At 62.6% G+C, this 25768-nt stretch overlaps 1 protein-coding gene across 2 annotated transcripts; it reads left to right on the top strand.

The window, feature by feature from the left end:
* FGFR1 (fibroblast growth factor receptor 1) lies at window positions 1–25768 on the top strand. Of its 2 annotated transcripts, XM_050325755.1 has the most exons (18): window positions 1–165; window positions 6056–6264; window positions 14061–14324; window positions 15029–15112; window positions 15296–15471; window positions 16800–16923; window positions 17655–17845; window positions 19452–19596; window positions 20741–20944; window positions 21471–21615; window positions 21716–21837; window positions 21954–22064; window positions 22202–22392; window positions 22538–22660; window positions 22786–22856; window positions 23113–23250; window positions 23729–23834; window positions 23926–25768. In XM_050325755.1, the coding sequence occupies exons 2-18, from the start codon at window positions 6174–6176 to the stop codon at window positions 24100–24102; spliced, it is 2463 nt and encodes an 820-aa protein (XP_050181712.1). In that variant the 5' UTR covers window positions 1–165; window positions 6056–6173; the 3' UTR covers window positions 24103–25768. The 2 variants fall into 2 exon arrangements, with proteins under 2 accessions (XP_050181712.1, XP_050181710.1); XM_050325753.1 differs by lacking the exon at window positions 1–165 and having other exon boundaries at window positions 6071–6264; window positions 20741–20937; window positions 21470–21615.

The raw sequence follows: 25768 nt of genomic DNA, 5'->3' as shown, positions 1-25768 counted from the left end.
GCGCCTCCCGCCGCCTCCGCCGGCCGGGCCGGGCCGGGGCCGCCATGGGGCGGCCGCTGTGAGCGCGGCGGCGGCGGGGCTGCGCCTCTCGCCCCGGCCGGGGCTCCCCTCCATTGTTCCCGGGAGCGGCGGCACCGCGCCGCCGCCGCCGCCCGCGGGGCTCCGGTGAGTAACGGCCGCGGGGGGGGCGGCACCGGGACCGGCACCGGCACCGGCACCGGGACCGCGGGGCTCTGTGCTCCGCGGGGCGGGCGCGGGGGGCTCGATCGGGGAACGAGACTGCGTCGCGGCCGAACCCCCCCAGATTCGCCCTGTCCCCCGTGCCGGGGCGGCTCCGGTTTGCGGGACCTGGGGCTTTGCGGATAGCGGGGCGGTGCGGGGGTCGGGGGCCCGGCGAGGGTCAGAGGCCGGTTTCCGAGTCGTTACTTGGTCCCGTATTCACGAAAAGTTCCTGAGCGGGAGCCTCGCGGCTTCCAGAAAAAGATGGAGAAGGAGCTGGGTTTAGTTGCGTCTCAGATCTGGGATCCCGGGGCGTTCAGCGGTCACCGGGGATGGAGGCGCTGGAATAACGCCGTCCCGGAGCTGAGTTTCCCTTTGTGTGTCCAGGCTGGTGGGGCTCCGGGAGCCGCCGCATCCCAGCGCTGTGCCGGGCTCCGCGAACCGCTCGTCCGCCCGCGGCGAAGGCGCCGGGAGCGCGGCGAGGCGGCGGCGACACCTGCGATGGCGGGTGACCGCTGGGCCGGTGCGGTGGCCCTCGGCACCGGGAGGGTTCGGTTTCAGAGGGCTTTGGTTGTGGTGTTTGTGGGTTCTGGGGCCAGGAGCCGCGGAGGTGGCCGCTGGCCTCGTGTGAGGACGCAGCGGAGCGTGTCGTGTTCAGGTGACGCCGAGGAGCTCCGCGGCCACCTCGCTGTTCCTCCTCCGCCCGGATTTGCTGAGTTGCTGCCCCGTGTCCCGGGTCACGGCTGGCCGGGGCAGGTCCCTCCCCGGCAATGTTTAAACCCGAGCAGCGCGGGGAACCCAACGGCTCGCGGGGCAAACGGACGGGCTCGGAGCCTGCCAGGTCCCGGCCAGAGGGAAACTGGGATTGCGCGCAGGCGGAGGCGATGGTTTGCTCTCCGGGTGCCGACCAGCTGGATGCCAGCACAGAGGAGCGGGGCGCAGGGACAGCCCCCCCCGCGCAGCCCGGGGACGCCGCAGGAGCGTGGGCCCCGCAGCCCCCTGCTCTGGCTAGCAGCCATCTTCCCCTCTCAGGAGCACTTCCTCCCTTAATCCCTGTGCTGGCTGGCATGCACTGCTGCCTTTTCCTTGTGTTGCTCCGAGAGGATTAAAATAAATCGCCCCCGCTCCGGCGGGGTGCAGGCAGGAGTGGTGCCGGCCGAAGGCAGCCAGCGGGAGCATCGTCTGGGCTTTTCCACGCGCGAGGTGCTGCCCTGGCCGTGCGGGAAGGGGCCCGGGTCACTTTCAGGTGTGAACTGGAGCTCCCTCTTTATCTACCCACCTAAAAACGTAACCTGAACAGGGAGCTGTATTGCCTCCAACCCCAGCTGGTGTCCCCGGTGCTCTGGCCCCCCAAGCCCTGGCTGCTGGAAGCTCGTCCCATCCCAGCAATCCGGCTTGCTGCCCCTTTGTGACCTGCTGCGTCTGGGCATGAAGGAAAATGTGTGTCCTTCCCATCCCAGCGGCTTTCCCTGGAGGAGCGGAATGCAGTGAAAGCCCCAGCCAGCTCCCTCCCAGGCTGGATAACGGGCCTCTGCCCCTTCCAGGGCATGGCAGGCTGTGGTCGTGTCCCAGAGTCACCATCCTTGACCAGTCCGCTTCCAGTGCAGTCAGGGGGACCAGCCCAGTGGAGACTTTTGGGTACCAGTGGTTGCTCTGTAGATCTGAAAATCGAACCCTCGATTTTCACACCTGAGTGTGAGGATGCTTCTAGAACTGAGCTGGTTTTATGGAGATCTGTGGGTGACGCTGGGCCTTTCCCTGTCCTTCCTGCCCTGTGTGCCAGGGTCTCCCACCACCAGATGCCCGCAGCTCAGTGCCAGAGATGTCCCCGGTAGCCCTAAGTCCTGGTGGCCAGCTGGGAAGGGTTAATGTGCTCTGTATGCTGCACAGTTGGATATTTATTTTTCCAAGCGTGTGTCTGCTTTAAGCATTATAGTTTTCCCCTACAGTTCCATTTGCAGTTGTGTTTGCTTTTTATTTCAGCAAATACTTGGTTCCTGACCTGAGCCGCAGGCTGGGGCACGGAGCGCTGGGCAAGGGAAAGGCTTCGCTCCTGTCGCCCACAGATTGTGCCTTTGGCGTGTCCTTCCTCCCCAAGGGCGCCTGGAGGGCTGCTTGTGTGGAGCCTCAGAGGAAAACAAGTCTCCTTTCTGTGTTTTGGGGCTGCAGGGCATCTCTGCCCAGCAGAGTGGTCTGCTGGAGGTCACCACTTCCCCCCTTGAGGGACGGGTGACCCTGGCTGGGCGCAGCCCCCCACCACAGGCTGCTGACGCTGTGCAGACCCGGGAGCTGAGCTCAGACTCTTCTCCCTGTTGGATTTTGCCTCTCCCTGTGTCTTTCCTGCCTGCTGCATTACCCACTGGCTGCTGGCACTGAGGCACCCTGCATGCTCTGATGTGGTGGATGCCACAGGCCAGCTCTGCTCCAACACGGAGGCAGAGGCCAAGGGGACAGAGCCTCCCTGGCCTCACCAAGCCCATGGCAGCAGCCACCCAATCCCCCCACATCCAGCAGTGTGGGCACACAGGGACCAGGCTGGGGCTCCTCTGTGGACGTCACAGCATCACAGGGCTCTGAGCCCCACGTGCCCCAGCTGGGCACCCTGCTCCAGCACTGGCTCCTGTGCTTGGCACCTCAGATGCATTCCAGGGATGAGCCACGGGACAGGAAGGGGCTTCCTTGCTCAGAACCACTCAGCTAAGAAGCATGGGGTGCAGCTGCTGTCCGAGTGGGAAGGTCCCGTCTGTGCCGTGTCCCTGGGACAGCTCAGCCCAGTGACTCAGGGGCGTGGGAGACACGAGGGGTGAAAGTGCAGCCCTTGGGGTGCCTGAGGACGGCAGGGGGACACCATAAACTCGTTGGCTCCTCGTGGACATACCGGCATGCAAAGGCAGCGTGAGAGCATCTTTCCTGGTGCCCAGGGGAGCCTGTGCCCCCAGAGGGTGCACGGGTGGGCACAGGGTTGTCCGTCACCACTCTGAAATAGCTCCGTGGGTGTAATGGCCGCTAGTAATTGCAGTCTTGGAGGCAGGTCTCTGAGAGGCATTTAGCCCTGGCTCCTCTCTTACTGCTTCCATTTTTAGTTGTTTGAGTCCACCCCGGAGCAGTAAATTGCAGTGTGCCGGGGCCACGGGGAGCGGGGATGGTGCCCGGTGCCTGCAGGATCCAGAGACCCACCCTGCCTGAGCTGCCATCCTCCCAGGAAAATGGTTTCCTGTTGGGATTTATATAAAAGCTGTATAAACAGGGACAAGAGCCATGTTTGCACAGGTAGGAGCACTCTCCCCACTTCCTCACCTCCTTCGTGAGTGGGCACTAAGGAGCCACAAGGGCAGGTGTCTTAGGGCTTCCCAGTTTCCTTCTCCCTTGGGAAGGAGGAAGGGGTCTGTGCTGCCCCTTCAGCATCTCTGAGCACTGGAATTCCCTCAGGTGCTGCTGAGCCTGTCTGGGGGGAGCAGGCAGGATGCTGTGATTGCTCCCTGTGGTCAGGATGTGTCCTGGTCCTGCTGCCTTCCAGCAAAGCCATGGCTGCTGCCCCCTCCCTTGCTGCCCAGGGAAACCAACCATCATCAGTGTGCTCCCGCTGAGTCCTGGCACACTTCCCTCTGTCCTTCCCTCCTTCTTTCCCTCCCTTCCTCCCAGTGACCCTCTCAGCCACAGACAGCGCTGCGCTGCTGAGCGATCCCTACGCCATGGAAATATGCTGCTGTCAAGCCCCTGAATCAGCTGGAAGGCGCCCGCTCCGAGGTGTATCTGGAGAAGGGCTCTGCTGTGCACGAGCCAGCACTGACTCATTTTTCAGGAACTGGAGGCACTGGGCTCCCCTCCATCCCTCCATCCCTCCCTCCCTCCATCCCTCCCCTCGGCACAGGGCCGGCTCGGGAGGCCCACGCAGACGCTCCGCATTAGGGCATGTTCCGGGGAGCATGTGCTGGTGATAAACAAAGCCACTGAGAGACAGAAAATTTCCAGAAATACCAAGGACTTTTTTTTTTTTCTTTTTTTTTTTCCCCCTCAAAGAATTCCGCCTCCCCCTTTCCAAACCCTGATAAATCCTGAACATTCAATAACTATTTCCAAGCACTGCCTGGCACCTGGGAGCGCTGGCGTTGGAGATAACACCGGTGTTTGCTGGGTGCCCTTTCCTCTGTCCGACTCCTTGTGTCAATAGTTTGGGTCCCAAATACTCCTCTGCTGGCCGGAGGCAGAGCAGTTGGGCAGGAGGAGGCAGCCAGAGCCCCCAGACCTGCACCCTGGCTGGGCTTCCTTGGGGTGTGGAGGCTGTTCGGGGGATCTGAGCCCTTTGGTGCTGGTGGCTGCTCAGCCCATCCATCGGGAAAAGCCTGCGCAGGATCTTGCTCTCACGCTGGAGCGGGAGAGGCGGTGGCCAGAGCTCCACGGACGGAGTGCGTGGGGAGGATGAGTAGCGGTTTATTACTCACTACAATTATTACTCACTGGTTTTAACAGTGTGTACTTTAACACTGACGCCTTATGGCAAAAGGAAGCGCCCGTTCACGCGGCAGGTTGGGGACGGCACAGCGCGCGGCTCCGGGGAGCGCGCGGCCCTCGGGAGAGGAGCCGGGTGAGCTTGGGATGCCTGCCGAGGGCTGTGGGGCCTGGGGGCACAGCTGCACCCCAGGAGGTGCCTGGGGGGAGGCCTTTGGGGGTGGTGTCGTCCTGTCCACACCCTGGTCCTTGCACCGGCTGCCAGCAGTGCCCTGGCCGGGGCCACGCGGGTTGTGCAATGGGCTGGGCAGGGTCTCGCCGGCGAGCGCTTCGGCAAAGTCCGGTGGGACCATCCGCGGGTGTTGGGGCCTCGTCCCAGGCTGCTGCCGAGGCGCAGATGTGGCGCGGGGGTGGAGCACAGGGGCTCGTTCCCATCCGCTCGGCTGGGAGCAGTTGGCTGGGGGCGGCCGGGCTCGGGCTCCAGCGTCCCCCTGGAACGTGTCTTGGCAGAGCTCTGTGATCCTGGCATGGTGGGAAGGAGGGATGGTCAGAGGGAAGGAGGGATTGAGGGCCCTGGAGCCCTCCAGCACCCTGAACGGGGATCAGGCTCTGCTGGGTCTCCCTGTGCCAGCACTCACCTCTGAAGCTGCCCTGCATGGAGCATTCCCCCAGAAGGGCATGGGCACCCGAGGGAAGGGGTGGGCTGGAGAACCCAGCGTGAGAGCTGGCAGGGATGAGAGTGAGTTGCAGAATTGGCCGTGGAGGAAGGGGGATTTCTCCCCAAACAGCCACTCCAGAAACAGCTGTTGGTGGAAAGAGATTGGCCACAGCTGGCTGACCCTCCAGCTCCAGAAAGGCCTTTCTATGGGGGTGGCTGCTGTGTGCCCTATAGATCCTATAGGGAATGGAGGAGGTTGGGGTTTTCAGCAGGATGTGCTTTGCTGGGGTGCACAGTGACATGGACAACGTCAGATTTTGGTCTGGATATGGGATTTCCCACAGCAAAGCTGTGGATCAGCAACAGCTGATGAAGTGCAGGAAGAGGAGAGGAGGAATCTCCTTTTCTTTAACTGGCATTAATGTTGCTCCCACCATTCTGGGAAGTTCTGCTGCATGCAATTCTGCTTCGCCAGCGCTTTCACTCTCAACACATCAACGCTTTTACACAGGGAAACATAACCCTGCCAGTCAGTGCTGGGTCACGTCAGGCTGCCAAGGGGTCTGTGGGGACCTGCCACCAGGGTCTAGGGACATCCCGCTGTCCATCTGGATGCTGGAGCAGTGTCACCTGTGATGGCGAGCGCGTCCCACCGCGCAGCCGTGCTGGGTGTGGTGGGATGTGGGGGAGCCCCTGGCCCTGCCCTGACTCTGCTTTCCTCCTCCACAGCTCGGAGGGGCTGACGGCCCGGCGGAGACCCCCCCCGCGCCCGCCCGGGGCCAGCCCGGGGCCCCCATGGAGTGGGAGTTGTGGAGCGCAGTCGCCGAGCAGTAGCTGCAGCAGTGGGATGTTTACCTGGCGGTGCCTCATCCTTTGGGCTGTGCTGGTCGCAGCCGCGCTCTCCGCTGCCCGGCCGGCCCCCACCCTGCCCGACCAAGGTAAGAGGGACAGCGCCGCGTGCCGGGAGCCCCCGCGCCCTCGTCCTTCGCGTCTCTCTTTGCCACATGTGACGGGAGCCGGTGTCCCCTGCAGCAGAGGCAGAGGCTGGCGTGTGGTGTGGCTGGGGGGGGCATCAGCACGTCCCGGGTGCCACTTGCAGCGCCACCCAGGAGTGGTGCCCATGGAGACATGGCACTTGTCATGGTGCTCAGCTGGTGGGGACGGGGGGTTTGGGTGCAGGGAAGTGGTTCAGCTTTTGCCAGCTGATAGTGCCAGGGGTGAATGCACCCCACGGAGACCCTTGGGACGCTCCAGTGTTGCTCCCCACTGGGAATGCCTGAAGGCTGGCTCGGGTGATTCCTGCAGTCCAAATGTCTGCCCTGCTGGGGCAGGGGAGCACAGCCCCCAACGAGGACACCCCCTCCCCTGTCACTGCTGCTGTCCCCCAGGAGCCTTGCGGTGCTGGTGGCTGTGGCGGGCAGGCCAGGGGTGCCTGGCACAGCTCCAGAGCACGGGGGCACCTCGAGGCACAGTGGATGGGCCGAGGGGGTCACCTGGCCCTGGGGAGGGTGGGCCCCGGCACAGAGCCCTGCTGCGGCGTGTCAGAGCCTTGGCGAGGCAGAGAATAACCAGACCCGGCTGCGCCGTGCAGGACTTCGACTTGCTGCCTTTTGGTTCTAATTACCCAAGAATGTCTGGTCTGTGGGCACTGCTTTGCTTTTTAAGACTCGCTCCCCCCTTCCTCCTTTCTCACACCAGAACCCTGAGAGGCAGATTGCTGGTGCAGCCAGCGTGGGCACAGCGGCTCGTGGTGCCCCGGGGTCCTCTCAGGGCTCAGGGTGGGAGCTGGCACCGGTGAGTGGTCTGTGCTGCAGCTGCCAGCTGCACCAGCCTCGGTGAGGGATGACTGGGCGATGCCATGGGGTTGGTGCCTCTGGTCGGAGCAGGGAGTACCCTGTGAGGTGACACCACAGGAGACAGCCCGAGTGGTCCCTGGGGAGCTGCAGCTCCAGAGAGGAGCCTTGGGCAAAGCTTTGCTCACACGGACCATCGCTGAGATTTTTCCACTGGCGTGCCTCCTCCCCACGTCCGTAAACAATGCGGTTGACAGTGGTAAACATGTTTTTCTCGGGAGATTGCTCTTCCTGGAAGAGGTTTCCTGGTGGTGTTTGGGGTAAGGATGGCTCTGTGTTGCTGGTAGAGCAGCACTGGTGGCCCCGACCCCAGCTGTGGCGCTGGGAAAGGTGTTGGGGAGTTCTGGCCCGGGGCTGATTGAGCATAGATGGGTTTTGGGGTGAGTGAAGAGCCCTGCAGCCCCTGGAGGGTTCGGGAGCAGCGTCAGGAAGCGGCAGTGGAGGAGGAGAGGTTGGAGAGGAGGGAGCTGGTTCCTCGCCAGCCTCATGCCAGGGCTAACAATAACCTCTGGAAACGTTTCCCGACATGGTTCTCACCAGGGCGGCCCAATTAGTGCCACAGCAGGAGCCCGGCTGGGGCAGAGTCCGTCCCTTGGCTCCGGGGCCGGCTGGTGGGAACAAAATGTTCCCAGCAGGACATGTGGGATGGGAAGAGCCGGTGCTGGGCCAGGACCTGCAGCCGGGGCCGAGCCACCAGCACCTCTCGGGGGCAGGCTCTGACTCGGCCCTGCGGGTTTTGGGGTTCCATGGGATGTGGATGGGGCTCAGCTCCTGTGCTGAGGGGTGTTGTGTCCTGGGGGCCGAGCTCTCTGTCCTTCCCCCACATCACTGTGGCTCAGGATTATCCCCCCATCGCCTCGGGGGCAGCGGTGGCCGCGCTCCGTCCCCTCTGTGGCAGAGGCAGCAGCTTTCCCGGACTTTGTTCTGCATGTTTATAGGGTTTCAGTTTACTCCCAGTTCTGAGGCAGCTAAGCTCCCTTCTCAGGGAGGAGTAATCCCCCGCGCCCGGCCAGCGGCCCTGGCCTCGCGCAGAGGGGGTTTCAGCCCTGGTTCCCCTCTCCTCGTGGTGCGGGAGGGGGTTTGGGAGCTCTGCTCGTCGTGGGCTCCCTGCCAGTACCAAAAAATCTGGAGCAAATAAAATATTAATGGGCACTTACTGCATTTTATAGTTACCTAAATTTGGAGGTGGTGAAAAACCCCTGGTTAAGGGGAAAAGCCAAGAAATTTCCGTGCGCAGCCTCCGTCCCTCCCTCGCACAAAGCTGCTCTTTGTCTCCAGGTTAAATAGAAACCTGCAGAAAATTGCCGAGGGTTTTTTTTTCCCCTCTCTCCTTGTCTGCCATTGTCCTGGCTGCTGCTCAGGCATCTCCTCGCTCGGGCTTGCCTCGGCCCTGCCGGGGGGTGCCGAGCGGCCGAGCACATTTTTGTGGGGGGCATTTTTGTGTCCTGGGGCAGGGGGGTCCTGCCTTGGGCGGCTGCTTTTGGGGGACACCGAGTGCCGGAGGCACCCCCCGGTGCGGCAGATAGCTTCCCAGAGAGTGCATTTGCACTCCAAAGCCCAGGGGGTTTGGCTGCAGCCCCCTCCCCATGGGGCGGGTCTGGGGGGGGCTGCCCCATTTCCCGGGGCCGCCGTCCGCCCAGCTGGCCACAGGCTTAACCTCCCCCTGCCCATCTGCAGGGCCGGCGGGGGCCCTGCATCCAGGGGCTTTGTTGTCCCTGGCTCGTCCAGGGGGTCTCTCTCTGGGCCCTGCAGGAGCCAGAAGTCAGGGTGAGCAGCGTGCTCAGCCCGGGCAGCCTGGGGGACCCCAACATCACCTCAGGCAGCTCTGTGAAGGTCCCTGGCTTGCCCTGCTGCTCCCCAGCAGCACTGCTGGCCCTTGGCTCTGACCTCCCCCCCATTTCTCTGCTGTCCAGTCCCCCCCTTGTTTTTGCAGCCCTCAGTGTCTCCCACCCTGTGCCCTGGGGAGCCCTGGGGGATCCAGTTTGGATCCTGGGCATCCCTTGGAGCAGCTGACTCCTTGCTGCAGCCCCACAAGCAGCCCGAAGATTCCCTGCCAAGCCTGCAGCCTCCTGCACTTCTGCTGTTGATGGCAGCAGCCCAGGACTGTTCCTGGAGCTCAGGGGGCCCAGCAGCACCCCCAGACCCCTATTGCTGCAGCCACCCAGTCCCAGCTCCCCGGGGCATCGCTGTGTCCTCCAGGGCATCAGGCTGCTGCCGTCCCCTCCCAGCCTGCCGGGCCCACATTGTTCCCTCCTCCTGCCTTTCCACTCGGATGGTGTCACTCCAGCCCTTAATTGAGGAGGAAAAAAGGAAATATGAGTCTTTGGGAAAAGCAGCCGCACTCTGCCAGAGCCTGGGCTGTGGAGCTGCCCCAGGGTGAGCGGAGCCACGCCAGGGGCTCAGGGGGCTCCCCGGGTGTCTGGGGGCTGCCAGCTGTCAAATCCCCCTGTGTGCAACTGCCCAGGGCAGTGCAGGAGGGATGTGGGGAGAGGAACAGAGACTCAGCTCTAGTGGTGAACCAGGGCCCAGGCAAAGCCAGCCAAAAACTGCATGGATTGGGGTGTTCACTTGCGACCATCGTCTGTCCCGTGCCTGGTGAGAGCTGATGGGGGGTGTTGGTGCCCCAATCCGCTGCTTCTAGGGCTCTGAGCTGCTGCAGAGCTCTGAGCATGGCCAGGGGGTCCCGGGGGAAAGGGCTGGGTTTATCCTGACAGCTTTGCAAACTCCCAACACGCCTGTTAATTAAGTGCTGCTTCATTTGCCGTGCAGGCTGGGAGAGCAGGAGGGCTGGAGCAGGACATAAATCCCCCTCTCCCTGTGGAGGAAGCATCTGGGAGGGTGCAGAGAAGCCCATGGCCTCCTGGACTGGCTTGGACAGGAGGAGCCAAGAGGTGCCCTGAGCACCCCAAGAAGAGTCATGGGTGGATTGAGCTCCTGATGCTCATCTGTTGGCATCTCCCTGCTGCAGCCTTTCCCTGGAGGAGGAGATCCAGGGATATGCATGGCCCTGGGAGCAGCTGGAGTGCTGGGATGTTGTCCCTCGGGACATGCCCCCGACACAGCCCGGGCTGGGGGGGACACGGCAGGGCGAGGAGCTTTTTAAATCAAAAAGAAGCCAATCCCCAAGTCCCGGTAAGCGCTTCCTGTTGGGATTAGCGGGGCTGCCGGGCATGTGTGTGCTTTTTCTTCAGGAAATACCTTCGGAAAGCCCCGCTGGGGTCTCCAGGGCAACCGGCGCCCGCGGCCCTCGCCCCCCGCCCGCATTGTCCCCGCGCCGCTTTGTTGGCCCCTTTATTGCCATCGTCACCATCGCCGTGGCCGGCACAGCCTGTGGCTCCCGCTGCTCGGGGGGTGCACAGGCAGCACGGAGAGTAGGGGGGCACTGGTGAATCTGTGTGGCTGCTCTCCCTGGGGCTGCTGCCCCGGGTCCCTGTCCCTGCCATCCCCATCCCTGCTGTCCCTGCTGGGGGCCAGCCCCGAGGAGCCGGTGACAGTTACACTCAGTGACACTCTCCATCTGGCCGAGCTCGGCCCTGCTCTCGGTTCCATTTCAAAGGTGGAAGAAGGTAATAAACCCACAACGTGTGGCTGCTGGGGGGGCTCGTGGAGGCACCGCCGGCCAGGGCTGCCCCTCACCTTGCTGGGGACCTCGGGGCTCCCCGTGGACATGATCCCTCCTGTCCCTGCCGTACCAGGGTGGGACAGAGCTCTGCCTGCGGGACCGAGACACTGGTGTTTGTTTGCTCAAAGGGGCTGTGAGCACCCCCACAGCTCCTGGCTGGGGTGAGGACTCCCACCCCCTGACCTTTGTGCAGTGCCGGCAGCACCCGGAGCCTTCCCGAGCCCTGGGGAGGAGAGCCAAGCGTTTGTCCGGCTGATTAACCTTTGGAGGAGCAGCCTGTGCAGGGCTGGCTGGTGCCTGGAGGGAGCAGCCGGCCAGGGTGGGCTCTGCCGTGGGGCTGTGCCTGGGCTGCACCTGGTGCCGTGGTTTAGGTTACAGAGGAGCAGAATGTGAGACAGGGGCGTTTCAGGACGATGGAGTCCAGTGATCAAACAGGCTCACCCTCATTAACCCAAGTGGAGGCCACACCGGTACCACAGCTCACACCGCTGGCTGCTCCCGTGTCCCCGGTGTCCCCGGTGTCCCTGTGCCACCCATGCCATCCCATGGCCACAGTGCTGTCTGCCTGCCAGGGCTGCAGCACTGCCCAGGGCCTGCTCCACCGGGAGGCTGAGCGAACCTGGACATGCTCATTAGCCTGTGAATTCCTTCTCGGGCTGTTCCCACCACGCCGCGTTTTCCGCCTCGTCCCGAGTGCCAGAGATGTGCCGTGGGTGACCCAAGGGCAGGGGCCTGCCGTGCCCTCTGCCTCCCGTGTCCGTCCATCACCCCCACGCCCCCCAGTCATGCTGGTGATGCAAACCAGCCCCTGGCTTGGCTGGGCTGGGGGAGGGAACGGGGAAAGGGGATCTGGCCACGCGCCGGCAGCCCCCGCCTGAGCTCCTCAGCCCAGTGGCACTTGCATAGGGTGCCAGGGGACCTGTGCGCTGCTGTGCCCATGGGAAGGGGACCCACCTGAGCCTGGGACACTGCCTACCTCCCTGAGCCCTGGCACTGGGCTGAGATACCCCAAAATCTCTCCCCCTCCAAAGACCTCCCAGCCTCCTCATCCCACTCCACAGGTCCAGCTGAGGGGTGCTGGTGGAGCTCCCTGGTTTCCCTGCAGGGTTTTTCTGTTCCAGAGGGAAGAAGTTTGTCGGTGCATGGGTGCATGGGGCAGAGCTGGGAGGAAGATAGGGGCAGGTACGGCTGCAGCACCAGATTTGTGGTGGTTTGTGTTTTCATGGCTATTTACCAGCCACTGGCCTTGCTCTGTGTGAGGAGGGAGTTGGGACAGGCAGGAAGAGATGGTGTTACCCGGTCCCGGGGTGTTCAGACGGACAGGGTGGGATGTCACTGCTGCTTTGTGAGCCTTGGGAGATGCCTGTGACTAATCACTTGAAACACAAATCAGAGCTGCGAGAAGTGCCTCTCCTGTGGGAGAAAATCAGGGAGAAACAGCATTGCAAAGCAAGGCCCTTCCCCCACCAGGGAAGGGGCTCCTGTTGGTCTTCCCCTTCCACATTAAAACATTTTGTATCCTCTCATGGATGCATCTGGAGCCCTGGCTCTGGTATTCCAGCAGATGAGGAAAGGGAATTCTTCCCCATCCCACTGTTTTCCTTTAAGTGCTGAGCAAATGAAAGAGGAGAAACTGTGGACCCGCTCAGGGATGTTTTCTCCATGAAGCTTCTCATCAGTCCAAGGCAAAGTGGCCAGAAAGCAAAGTGCAGGTCATGGTGAAGCGAATTGGAGTTTCTGGAGAGCTGAGGTTCCGATTTTTGGCTGTAGAGAGCAGCTGGTGGGTGCAGGGAGGAGCGGGGAGGAGCTGCTGGTCCCAGCCCCACATCACCTGAACGTGCTGGCTCCGCACCAGGGGATTTTGTGCCAGTAGAGACCCTGTGCCACTCTGCAGCCAGTGGCTGCTCCGTGGCTGTTTAGGGCACACATGCAAAGGAGGGAGCAGAGGTTGTGCTTGCCTGGCTCGTTGGGCACCCAGAAGTCCTGGGGCGTTCAGACCTCAAGCCATGGATCACCTGGAGCACCGGATCGTCTTGAACACTTCCCAGCTGTTTCTGCTGCGTTTGTTGGGATTTTCTGGCCCCGTCTCTGGCCCCTGAGAGCAGCATCCACAGCAGTGCCATGTGCCCCTTCGTGCTGCTCCTGCAGCGTCCTGATGGCATCCAGCTGGCCGAGAACAACCGGACACACATTACCAGAGGGGAGGCAGAGCTGAGGAGCTGGGCTCCAGAGCTGTGCCCGTGGAGCTCGATTTGGGATGATGCTCACGCTGCATCCACCCACATCACCTTAGGGAGCCCCAGCAGAGCTGCAGCAGCCTGAGCCCTTCCTGGGGCTGTGGAATTTGAAGAGGTGGTTTGAAACCCAGCGTGTGCCCCAAGCCCAGGACCAGGACAGCCGCTCGCACACCACCCACCTCGGAGAGCCAGCGCTCGAGGACTGACCAGGGCCAGGACACGTCCAGGCCAGGACAGACCAGGGCCAGGAGAGATGAGATCGCAGTGGAGTGGAGAGAAAGGATCTTTGTGCTGCTCACACAAGTGTCGCCTCAGGGAGCAGCTGCAGCTCCCCTGCCCGGGAATGCCGTGGATGGGAACGCCATGGCCGGCACCTGTCTGGCCAGAACTCCCCTGGGCTGACCTTTCCCCCTCACTCCCTGCCTTGCTGTCCTGCCGCAGCCCCCAGTCCCTGCCCCGCCGCGCTCTAACTGGGGCGAGGGTCCTGGTGCCACGGGGACCCTGGCCTGCTTTGCTGGCTGTCCGCTTGTGTTTGGGCTCCTGGGACCCCTGCAAGGTGGCAGAGCCAGGCAGGGATGTGGGATGCTCCTGGGAGAGGCTGGATCCTGCCCAAGCAGCTGGCACTGCCTAAGTTGTCTCAAGTTGCCCATTTCTCCCCCCTTGTGAAGGCCCTGCCCTGTCACGCTCCGTAAGAGCCGAGTGGGGTGAGGGCTTTGGAACTCCCCAGGCACCAGGCGGGTGCTGCTGTGGGGTGAAGCACTCGGTGCTGCTTGGGATGCTCGCAGCCTCCGCCTCTGCCTCCCCTCTGCTCTGCTGCTGCCGCCAGCTCTGTCCCCTGGGTACTGGGGTCCCTGGTGCCACGGCAGGAGCATCCCAGCAGCGCATGTTGCCTCATTAACCTGGCTGCAGCAGCAGGAGCAGCAGCAGCAGCAGCAGCAGCAGCAGCATGGTTTCCTTTGGTCTCTATTCCTTTTCTCCTTTTTTTTTTTTTTTTTTTTTCTCCCCTCCCATAACTCCTCCAGCTCTGCCCAAAGCAAAAATCGAAGTGGAGTCCTACTCGGCCCACCCCGGTGACCTCCTCCAGCTGCGCTGCCGGCTGCGGGATGACGTCCAGAGCATCAACTGGGTGCGCGACGGCGTCCAGCTGGCCGAGAACAACCGGACGCGCATTACCGGGGAGGAGGTAGAGGTCAGGGACGCGGTGCCCGAGGACTCGGGGCTCTATGCCTGCATGACCAACAGCCCCTCGGGGAGCGAGACCACCTACTTCTCCGTGAACGTCTCAGGTTTGTAGCAGCCCCGGCTGCGCAGGGAAGGGGCAGCCGCGGGGGCCGGGCTGTGGAGCGAGGAGCAGGCCCCCTCCGCACGCCCTGCACGCTCCACGGGCCGCACGCAGTGAGTTTGGGGCCAACCGGCGACTTGGGGGTGCCTGGGGCAGTTTCCAGCACAGTGCCGTGGCTCCTTGGCCGCCGCAGCGCAGGGAGAAGCATCCGGAGGTCGTTGTGTGTTTGTCTGCACGGGGCTGGGGGGCTGCAGGGCCACCCCAGGAGGGGCACGTGCTGGGTGGGAGCCGCAGTCTGTGTTAGTGCTGATGGAGCGTGAGGCTGGAGAGGGAGGAACGCCGGAGCTGGGGAGGTGTTCGCCGAGGCTGGGGCATTTCTGTGCCTGCGGGGTCTTGGCTGCCGCCCCAGGGGGGTTGGTGGCACTGGAATGGGGTGAGGAGCTCCGACATCACTTGTGGCAGCAAATGGCTTCACTGTGCCCGTGGCTGTGGGCACTGGGATGGTGGCACTGCTGGCCCTGGCTGTGCTGGGGGGTGTGTAGAGCGTTCCCTTGGGATCCCCGTGCCCCCACCGGGCATCAGCATCTCCCTGCCCTGGCCACCCCACTGGGCACAGCTCCCTGCCACCCATCCACTACGCTCTGGTCCGCACCAGCCCTGCTCACAAAGCCCCACAGATGTTCAGCAGGGCCATCTCTTCTCTTGCAGACGCGCTGCCCTCTGCGGAGGATGATGATGACGAAGATGATTCCTCGTCGGAGGAGAAGGAGGCCGATAACACCAAACCAAACCGTACGTGGGCGAGGGCAGGCTGGGCACACGTGAGCATTGCCCGGGCGTGGAGACAGGCAGGCGAGGATGGGCAGGGGCTGGTGGTGAGGCTGTGGTGCAGGGAGCAGGTCTGGGCACTGGGTGAAGCAGCCGTGGGCATCCTCGGGGTTACACCAGGTACTGAGCCCCCGCTCTGCTCCCCAGAGGCCATCGCTCCCTACTGGACCTATCCCGAGAAGATGGAGAAGAAGCTCCACGCCGTCCCTGCCGCCAAAACGGTGAAATTCAAGTGTCCCTCGAGCGGGACACCCAACCCCACGTTGCGCTGGCTGAAGAACGGCAAAGAGTTCAAACCCGACCACCGCATCGGGGGGTACAAGGTACTGAGGGGGGTGTGGTTTGGGGGGGAACAGCCTCTGGCTCTGTGCACCTCGAGGGCTGGGGGGCTCTCAGGGAGGGGGAGGACTGGGGAGGGTCTCTGCGGCTTAAGAGGCACCGAGCCCCTGCCTGCGCCACCCTGGCGGGGGCAGATGGGCCCCTCTGACATTCCTGTTTCGGAGTCGCCCTACGGCTGTGACCTGCTTCTGGGTCATGTTTGCACCAGCTCAGCCCTGGGGGAGGGAGCTCAGGGGGGAGGGGGCTCGTGCCGAGGGAACCAGCCTGGCTCAGCCGCCTCTGCCTAATCCCCCCGCCGAGGAGAGGTGTCTGGGCATCCCCTGGGGCCCCAGGGTGGAGGAGCCCCTCCATGCCCAGCAGGGGTTGGCAGGAGCTGTGTCAGCAGCCCAGGGGTGCCCCAGCCCACATTCAATGGTCACACTGGCTCCCTGTGCTGGGGAGGGGGCTCAGCACTGAGTTGCACAAGCAGTAACTGGTCCTGTGTCCCAGGGCTCCTGCCAGGTGCCAAGGACAGCAGCAGGAATGCGGCCACGTCACGGCTCCCAGCTCCATGTAGTGTGTCCTGGGGAGGGGTGCAGGCTCACCGTGGGATGTAGGCTCATGGGTGGGGAGGAGGGAGGCTGCTGGCAGCACAGTGCCCCGGATAGCTAATGGGGCTGAAATGCAGCACTGTGGGAGTTGCCAGTTTCCAGCTGGGAGGGAGGAATGCAGCCACACAGAGCAGGGCTCAGGGAGGGTTTGCCAAGAGCAGCCAGAGCAGTGACGGGGCTGGCTGTTGGAGAGCCTCTGGTGCCCCGTGGCCAGGGGACCTGGGCAGTGCTGAGCCCAGCTGAGCTGCTGGGACCCATCCCAGAGGAGACACACTGGGTCAGCAGCACTCACGGAGTGTCCTGGGTGCAGGACTCGCAGGCTGGACCTGCCCACTGACCAGCACGGTGCCCACTGGCCGTGGGGAGCAGGGCAGGTCGGAGCCCCAGGGCCAGCCAGGGAAGCAGCTCTTCCCAGAGGAACAAAGCCGGTCTGTTCCCTGCTCGGGCGGGGGCCGCTGGAGAGGGGTGTCCCCGTGCCGGGCGAACCCCTCGCGCTCAGCTCTCAACATCTGCTGCTCGGCACAGTTGGCTCCGTTGCGAGGCTGTCCCAGGACAGCTGGGAGCAATTACGGCCCTTCTGTAGGGAAGGGGAAAGGTGACCTCAAAGGGAGATTTATGCCCTGCCCGTGCCAGGGGCCGGGGCTGAGCCAGCTCCGATGTGAGCGGGACCAGGGGCCCGTGTGCCCTGCACGTAACTGGCTCTGTCCTCCCCGTGCCCCCAGGTCCGCCAGGCCACCTGGAGCATCATCATGGACTCGGTGGTGCCGTCTGATAAGGGCAACTACACCTGCATCGTGGAGAACAAGTACGGGAGCATCAACCACACCTACCAGCTGGATGTCGTGGGTGAGGAGCGCGGGGCTGGGGGGCTCACCCGCGTCCCTGTCCCCCCAAACCTTCCCGAGCAGGAATGGGTGCTGCACCCTGGAGAGGCAGGGATGGGAGTGCTCACAGTGCTCACAGGGACGGGGCTCACTCGCCATCCCCGTGGCGTGCCACCCCAGTGTGCACCTCTGTGGCACAGCAGGTCCACGAGCCATCCAGGCAGAAGGTTCGCCTCATCCTGTTCTGGGGATTTTTAATTGCGGTGAAAATAATTTCATAGACCAGACAGAAACTTTTTTAATCGCCTTATTAGCCATAATTCCCAGCTGGGAAGGCTGGTCTGAGCAGTTCCACATGTGGAGCTGCTCTAAATGCCAGTAAATGAACCATTAAAAATGTGATTTAATTTGATTACACTGAGCAAACTGAAGGGAACAGTCAGCGAGGTGAACAAAGGGGTTTGTTAATGCTGACTCACCACAGTGGCAGCCTCTTTGTTAACGGCCGGGGCCCTCTGTAGGTTTGTTTGACCTCTGACCCCCCGAATAGGTGCCGATGTCCCTGTCCCCGCGCCAGGGTTTCACCTGTCCCTGTCCCTGGCTGCTCTCGCCCCACTGAGGGGGGGCTCTCATGGAGGGGATGCCATGGCTGTGCCAGTGCCCACGGCAGCCGGGGGTCCTGGGCGTGGGGGGCTGCAGGGTGGGTGGGCAGGGGGGCACGCCGGACCCGTCGTAAGGCCCCGTGTCCCGCAGAGCGGTCCCCGCACCGGCCCATCCTGCAGGCAGGGCTGCCTGCCAACAAGACAGTGGCCCTCGGCAGCAACGTGGAGTTTGTCTGCAAGGTCTACAGTGACCCCCAGCCCCACATCCAGTGGCTGAAGCACATCGAGGTGAACGGCAGCAAGATCGGCCCCGACAACCTGCCCTACGTGCAGATCCTGAAGGTAAAGCCGCACGCTGGGCAGCCCCAGCCGCAGCCCCCGGCTCGCCCGTCCCTGGGGCAGGAGCAGGGCAGTGGCAGCCACGTGGATGGGCCAGAAGAGCCCTCTGGGGCTGGGGACTGCTGGCCTTGGGGCAGCTGCAGCCCTGGAGCTGTCACCAGGCTGCCAGGGTGCACTGGAGCATCACAGGGTGAAGGGCAGGGAGGGCTGCCTGGTGCCACGGCTGTGTGCCAGCGGTGTGGTCCCTTTGGAGCCCTGAGGGCACACACTGCAAGGCTGGGTGGGCTGCCCCAGGGAGAGAGCACGGCGCAGGAGCTGGGAGCTGAGCCCTGGACCATCCCAGTGAGAGCAGCTCCCTCTGCCCCCATCTCAGCAGGCAAACCTGCTGCTGGTCTGGCTGGTGTCCCTGCCGTGGCAGGGGGTCAGACTGGGTGGCCTTTAAAGATCCTTTCCAACCCAAACCATTCTGTGATTCCATGCAGCCATCCACAGCTGTGCCTTTGACCCCTGTGGAGCAGGGGGGCAGCGGGGTTACACCCCTGTGCCTGTCTGTGTGCCCCCAGTCCTCCTGTGGCCCCCCGTGTGCAGCCCCATCCCTCCCACCTGGCCACCGGCACTGGGGAGCAGCCCCTGTGCTGATGCTGTAGGTGCTGCCATTCCTGAGCACATCGATGTGACTCCATGTTGTTGGTCTGTTCCAGCACTCGGGGATTAATAGCTCTGATGCGGAGGTGCTGACCCTGTATAATGTGACAGAGGCGGAGAGCGGGGAGTATGTTTGTAAGGTTTCCAATTATATTGGCGAGGCCAACCAGTCTGCGTGGCTCACTGTCACCAGGCCCCTGGCCACAGGTAATCGGAAGGACGCCCAGCAGGGTGTTTCCTTGGACCGTCACTCCCCGGCGGTGGAAAACAAAACTCTGGGCTCTCTTGTTTCTGCTGTTTCTGGTGCAACAACCATGGAAAAATACCCAGCGGGGCCGGCTGGGCTGTGTGCTCTGTGTGTGTGTGTGTGTGTCCTGGTGTCTCTGCTGTGTCCTGGTGTCTCTGCTGTGTCCTGGTGTCTCTCATGTGTGCTTCCCACCCTGTTGTGCAGACACTGGTGTTGCTCAGGTGCCTGGTGGGTCTGGCACCACCAGCCTGGGCACCCCGTCTGCCTGGCTGGGGATCACACAGTGCTGTGTCCCCCATCTGTGCTGCCCTCCCATCTCCATCCTGCCGTTTCCATCCTCCTGTCTCCATCATCTCTGCCCTCCACCTCCATCCTCCTGCCTCTGTCCTCCCATCCCTGTCCCCGTCCTCGTGCTTGTCCCCGTGTCACCGAGCCAGCCGGCCGGCTCTGCCTGGGCTGATTTCTCCATGCAGCCCATCGCCAGCATGTTCGGATGGGCAGGACACTCAGTTTGGTGAAGGGTTTTAACCAGCATCTCCGTAGGTCCACCGGGATGAGTGGTCATCCCGAGGGTCTCTCTAGCAGGTCTGCAGTGGTCTCTGTCTGCTCCCCGGGGGTCTGGCAAATGAGACTGGGCTCTCCCTCCTCTCTGGCCTCCTTCCCAGAAGATCTCATGTGGTTTGCTTCTCCGTTTTTTGCTTCCATTTTTCCTTCCAGACGGCTGGTGTTAACACGACAGACAAAGAAATGGAAGTCCTTCACTTAAGGAATGTCTCATTTGAGGATGCTGGGGAGTATACATGTTTGGCGGGTAATTCTATTGGGATCTCCCATCACTCTGCATGGTTGACAGTTCTCGAAGGTATATACTCCTCTTCCTCTCCCTTTCCCTCCTTTCCAATGTATGCATTGCGGTCCGGGAGAGAGCCCTTCCCGGTCCCTGTCCCCCTGAGTGGGTCAGCGTGGATGCTGCAGGGCTGCTCTGCAGCTGGAGTGGGATGGGGCAGTGTCCCCCCCACTCTCTGCCCACCTCCACCCCAACTGGGTCTGCCCCCTGCTCTCTCCCTGGCCCAGGCAATGCATACCAGGGGAACTTAACCAGGGGTGCTCCTCTGGAGCAGGACAGTCCCACACCCTCAGGGCCAGGCCAGCCCTGCCTGCACAGGGGGGCACCAAGCAGGGTTTGGGGGGCTGGCAGCACTGCCTGCAGGGGCCTGGCCTTGCCCTGTGGTGCAGGACCGTTCAGGGCTCTGTGTGTGTGTGCTGTGGGGACGGCTGCCCCATCCCCATTGATGCTGCTCCTCTGCATCAATGCACGGACCAAAGCCGGATAACAGCAGCGGGAAAGTTTTTGTGGTGCTGCGTGGTCACTGCTTGCCAGCCAAAAACCTTCCCTGTTATCAGCCACTGCTTTGTCAGCCGGGTGTGCTCAGAGGTGGGGCAGGAATCTTCAGCTCCCTCTTACACCTCTCTCTGAGGTTCTGCTCTTTGGGGGGGTCAGGCTGGGGTTGCTGCAGGGGGTGCAGTGGCAGCCCCCACCCTGCTGGATTCACCGCGAACCCTGGCACGTGGCTGCAGGCTCTGAGCTGCTCACGGCTCCAACACTGCCTCAGCCACCAAGGCAGGGTCTGCAGGGAAACCCCAGACCCCAAGGGACCTGCAGCTCTGAGCGTGGGCAGAGCGTAGCAGCCGGGACAGGGACCTGTCCACGGAGGGGCCTGTAGTGCCACATCCCTGTGGGGTGACTCAGGCACTGCCCCCACCACATCATGCCTGTCCCAGTTGGCCCCATCCCACCCCTGGCGCCTGTGGATGCAGCAGAGGCATTGCTTGGCCTTGGGGATGAGCTGGGGGGTGCACAGAACGCCTTCCCTGCCAGGGTGGGTGGGCAGCCCACCAGTCCCTGCTGCACCGAGGTCCCCACCAAGCGTGGGGCTCCCCCAGTGCTGCCCCTGGGCCCTGGGGGCTGCTGGGTGCTAACAAACACCCTGTTCACGCTGACCCAGCTATTGAAGACACCCCAGCCATGATGACATCCCCCTTCTACCTGGAGATCATCATCTACTGCATCGGGGCCTTCCTCATCTCCTGCATGGTGGTGACCATCATCATCTACAAGCTGAAGAGCACCACCAAGAAGACGGACTTCAACAGCCAGCTGGCCGTGCACAAGCTGGCCAAGAGCATCCCCCTGCGCAGACAGGTAACAGAAAGTAGAGAGGGGGTTTGTTTGTACCTACTGCCCCTCCTGGAGCTCAGCCCTTCCCAGGGGATCTGGGGAGGAGGGACAGGGAGATCTGGGACCATCTCACCTTGCTGCACATGGTGCAGCCCGCTCCAGCCCTGTGCCCATCCATGGCATGGGGTGGGGACTGTCCAGGCTGTGCCTCCGACGGCAACACAGTGAGTGGGGAGGCCACACAGCCCCTTCACGTCCCTGCTCAGCAGAGGAGAATTTACAACAGCTGAAGGTTTGAGCAGAGCAGGATAATTAAACACACTGAGGAGCCAGGGGAGCTCCCGGGCTGGGCATTTTGGGTACACCGCGATGCAGATTAATTAAAAAATACACAGTCCGAGTCCCAGGTGGGAGCAGAACAGATGGCCCCTTGCCCATGGGCAGGGGGCTGGGGGCAGGGACGGGTGCAAAGGTTCCCATCAGCATTTCCCCCCCATGGGGGCAGCCGGCTGCGGCCGCGGGCGCTGCGTGAAGGTAACCCACGGTCCCCCTGCAGGTGTCGGCCGACTCCAGCTCCTCCATGAACTCGGGCGTGATGCTGGTGCGGCCCTCGCGGCTCTCCTCCAGCGGCACCCCCATGCTGGCCGGTGTCTCCGAGTACGAGCTCCCCGAGGACCCGCGCTGGGAGCTGCCCCGGGACAGGTGAGGTGCAGCCCCGCCCCGGGTGGGAGCTGGGTGAGGGTGGTGGTGCCGATGCTGGTGACCGACCTGCTCCCCCCGCACTGGGGTCTCCTCCCGGCAGGCTGATCCTGGGCAAGCCCCTGGGAGAAGGGTGCTTCGGGCAGGTGGTGCTGGCAGAAGCCATTGGCCTCGACAAGGACAAGCCCAACCGGGTGACCAAGGTGGCGGTGAAGATGCTCAAGTGTAAGTGGCACTCACAAGGGGGGTTCTGGCACAGTGCTGGAGCCAGTGGCTGACACTGGGTGTGCAACTGGGGGCACCCAGCCTGGCCCCCCCGAACGCTGCCTTATCCGCTTTAGCCGACGCCACAGAGAAGGACTTGTCCGACCTCATCTCTGAGATGGAGATGATGAAGATGATTGGCAAGCACAAGAACATCATCAACCTGCTGGGAGCCTGCACGCAGGACGGTGAGGGTGTGCAAGCGGGAAGGGGGTGTCCCCTCTGCCACCCCTCCAGCTGCATCCGTGCACGGGAGGGGCTGGCCAGGCTTGGGGTTGTGAGCCCCCACTGCGTGTTCCGGCCTCTCATCCCGCCATCCCCTCAGGACCCCTCTATGTGATCGTGGAGTACGCCAGCAAGGGCAACCTGCGGGAGTACCTGCAGGCCCGGCGGCCCCCGGGCATGGAGTACTGCTACAACCCCGCCCGCGTCCCCGAGGAGCAGCTCTCCTTCAAGGACCTGGTCTCCTGCGCCTACCAGGTGGCCCGGGGCATGGAGTACCTGGCCTCCAAGAAGGTGAGAAGCTGCCAGGGGGGCTGTGGCGGGATGGGAGCCTGGCAGCTGGGCCTGGGGGGATGCACGCTTGCCTCCCTTGCCCAGTCCGTGCTGGGGAGCCACCCAGGGGTGCCGGGGCGCAGCTGACGGCCCCACGCTCGTGCAGTGCATCCACAGGGACCTGGCGGCCAGGAACGTCCTGGTGACCGAGGACAACGTGATGAAGATCGCCGACTTCGGGCTGGCCCGCGACATCCACCACATCGATTACTACAAGAAGACGACAAATGTGAGGGCTGGGCGAGGGGTCTTGCTGGGGCGGGGATGCCAGGGATGCCCCAAACGGTGCGGGGATGCCCCCAGACCCCCCCACACCTGGGTGGCACGGAGCCAACGGGGGGTTCTGTGTCCCAGGGTCGCCTGCCGGTGAAGTGGATGGCCCCCGAAGCCCTCTTTGACCGAATCTACACCCACCAGAGCGATGTGTGAGTAGTGCCCGCTGAGGAAGTGCACGGATGGGATTTGTCTTAGTTTGATGAAACTATAATTAGCATCAGCTGACCAAATATTTCAAATCCAAACTGTATTTGGTGCTGGGACTCGTCTGTCCTGCAGAGTGAATAGAAACTGCAGGTGCTTGTCCCTCCCAGCAAACCAGCCTCTAACTGTACCCAAACTGGAGCCCTGTGGGGTGTCAGCCCCCCCAGAACCGGTGCCCCAGCGTCCACCCTGTGTTCCCAGGTGGTCCTTCGGGGTGCTGCTGTGGGAGATCTTCACACTGGGTGGGTCCCCCTACCCCGGCGTGCCCGTCGAGGAGCTTTTCAAGCTGCTGAAGGAAGGTCACAGGATGGACAAGCCCAGCAACTGCACCAATGAGCTGTGAGTGCAGTGCTAGGATGGGCAAGAGGGAGGACACTGGCACCCCAACACCCCATGCCCAACTGGGAGTGGGGAGGTGGGGTGGGAAATCTCTGGGTGCCACTGCGTGACCCAGGGCACAGGCTGGGGCATGGAGGGGAACAGCCAGGTGTTTGGATTTACAACCCCAGCAATTCCCAGCCCTGCAAAACCATCAGCCCAATCTGCTTGCAATAATCAGCATCTCCTTCCATTATCCCTTGGCAGGGGGGAATCCCAGGGTGACCCCAGCACAGGGACCAGCCCAGCCCACGTCCATCCTGCTCCCCAGACAGCCCCTTGGTTGCAAGGGTGGCTGTGGGTTACCCTAAATCCTAGGGTAGCATCCTCCCAGGCCGTGGGTCCCAGCCTGGGTGCCAGGGGTCTGTTCCTGGGTGCTGCTCCTGTCCTGTGGGGGGGTCCCCAGCCCTCGCCCCCGGCTCAGCCCTCGCCCTCGCAGGTACATGATGATGCGGGACTGCTGGCACGCCGTCCCTTCCCAGAGACCCACCTTCAAGCAGCTGGTGGAAGACCTGGACAGGATCGTGGCCATGACCTCCAACCAGGTAGGGGAGGTGGCACCCCATGTGGGGCAGGTGCTCCCTGGGGGCTGCCCAGTCCCCTCCTGAGCCTGTGGTCGGGGTTTGTGTCCCCCAGGAGTACCTGGACCTGTCCATGCCGCTGGATCAGTATTCCCCCGGCTTCCCGGACACGCGCAGCTCCACCTGCTCCTCGGGAGAGGACTCTGTGTTTTCCCACGACCCCCTCCCGGACGAGCCGTGCCTTCCCAAGTTCCCCCCTCAGCACACCAACGGCGGACTGAAGCGACACTGAGGGTGGCACTGCCGGTGGGACCGTGCTGTGCCGTGCCACACCGTGCCGTGCCGTGCCTGTGGACGCTGCCTGCGCAGTCTGGTGGTGCTGAGCTCTTGCAGGAAGGGTTCAGAGACACCTGTAGCATCTCATGTAACCAAAACCACCCACCTCCTGCCAGCTTCTCCTGCCGCCTCGTGTCAGCTCTCCGCAGCCTAAAGGGTCCGTTCCGGTGTTTTTATGGCGTTTCCTCCTTTTTTTTTTAAAAAACCCTCTTTTCCATGAATTCTGTGCTTGAATATTCCCACTTGGTTGAGCTGAAATCCTCTGCCGTGGGCAGTGCCTGGCCGGGGAGCATCCCGGGATGGCACATCCTGGCAGGGCACAGGGAGCTGGGCTGGTCTGCAACTTGGAGAACTTGCTAAGCTGGGAGCAGCACCAGGTTCCTGTGGCCAGGGAGCCTCGGTGTGCCTGGAGCCCTGGTGTGCCGGGAGCCTTGGCATGCTGGGAGCCTCACTGGTGTACCAGGAGCCTTGGCATGCTGGGAGCCTCATTGGTGTACCAGGAGCTTTGGTGTGCCAGGATCCTCACCAGCTGGGTCCCTCCCTGCCCGGGATGCTCCTGGGCTGGTCCCGCAGCTCCTTGCCCATGGGCTTTGCTGACCCAAGCCCGGTGCCCTCGGAGTGGGAGCTGCAGCAGGCACATCACCCAGCACTGCTCAGAGACAGCCAGATCCACCCGTGCTGAACCCACAGTCCCGTGTACATAACGAAAAATATGTATAAATATGAATATATATTTACATGTCTTTTTAAAAGGGTTGTTACCAGAGATATACCAGTTTGGTAGGAAGGTACTAGTGGCTGGTAGATATCAGTTGCTATAAAAAAAAAAAAAATTCATATATTTTGCTACTTTTGCTGTTTTTATTTTTTTAAATTATGTTCTAAACCTATTTCAGTTTAGGTCCCTCGATAAGAATTGCTGCTGCTGCTTCAGTTTTATATGGGGTTGTATTAAACAATAATAATAATGTGTCGATGCCTTTTGGGAACCCGTTGTCATGACGTGCCTGGCCTTGCCCTGGCCCCCTGTGTCCCCCCTGCTCCCTCCCGGGGCTCTGACAGGGCTGGGGCCGGGCAGTGCCTGTGGCACCATATTGGTGTGTGGGGTGGGGACAGTGCCCTGGGGAGGGGCTGCACTCCCTGCCCGGCCCACAGCTGCCTGTGGGGAGGAACAGGGGACACAGGGGACACTGGAGCGGTGCCATGAGGTTCCAGCCCGGCTCGGTGCCCGGTGCCAGCCCAGCTGTGCCCCAGCCAGGGGACGTGCACCCCACGCAGCCCCCGCTCCCCGGGCGATGCCAGCCAGTGCCTTACCAGCGCCCGGGGAGTGGCCTCATCCCAGCTCTGCCCTTCTGTGCCCCCCAGTCTGTCCCAGCACCCGAGTTCTGCTCCCCAGAGCCGGTGTTGGGAGGAACGAGGCGTCTCCCTGGCCAGGGCAGCCCCTCAGCTGGGCAGGGGCCACGTTTACCCCTTCCCTCCCCATCACCGGTGTGGAGATGCCGGAGCCAGGCCGCTGTTACTTGAAAAGTTTATTTTGCCTTTGTACGGAGAAATATTATTTGTTGTAAACTCTTCTGTAATGAATCTGGAATTCTTGTAATTATTAAAGACTTTAACCGCGA

Source organism: Myiozetetes cayanensis, unplaced genomic scaffold (genome assembly GCF_022539395.1).
Source record: "Myiozetetes cayanensis isolate MyiCay16 unplaced genomic scaffold, myiCay2020 scf30, whole genome shotgun sequence".
NCBI lineage: Eukaryota > Metazoa > Chordata > Aves > Passeriformes > Tyrannidae > Myiozetetes > Myiozetetes cayanensis.
This window is presented reverse-complemented; position numbering and strand designations above follow the sequence as displayed.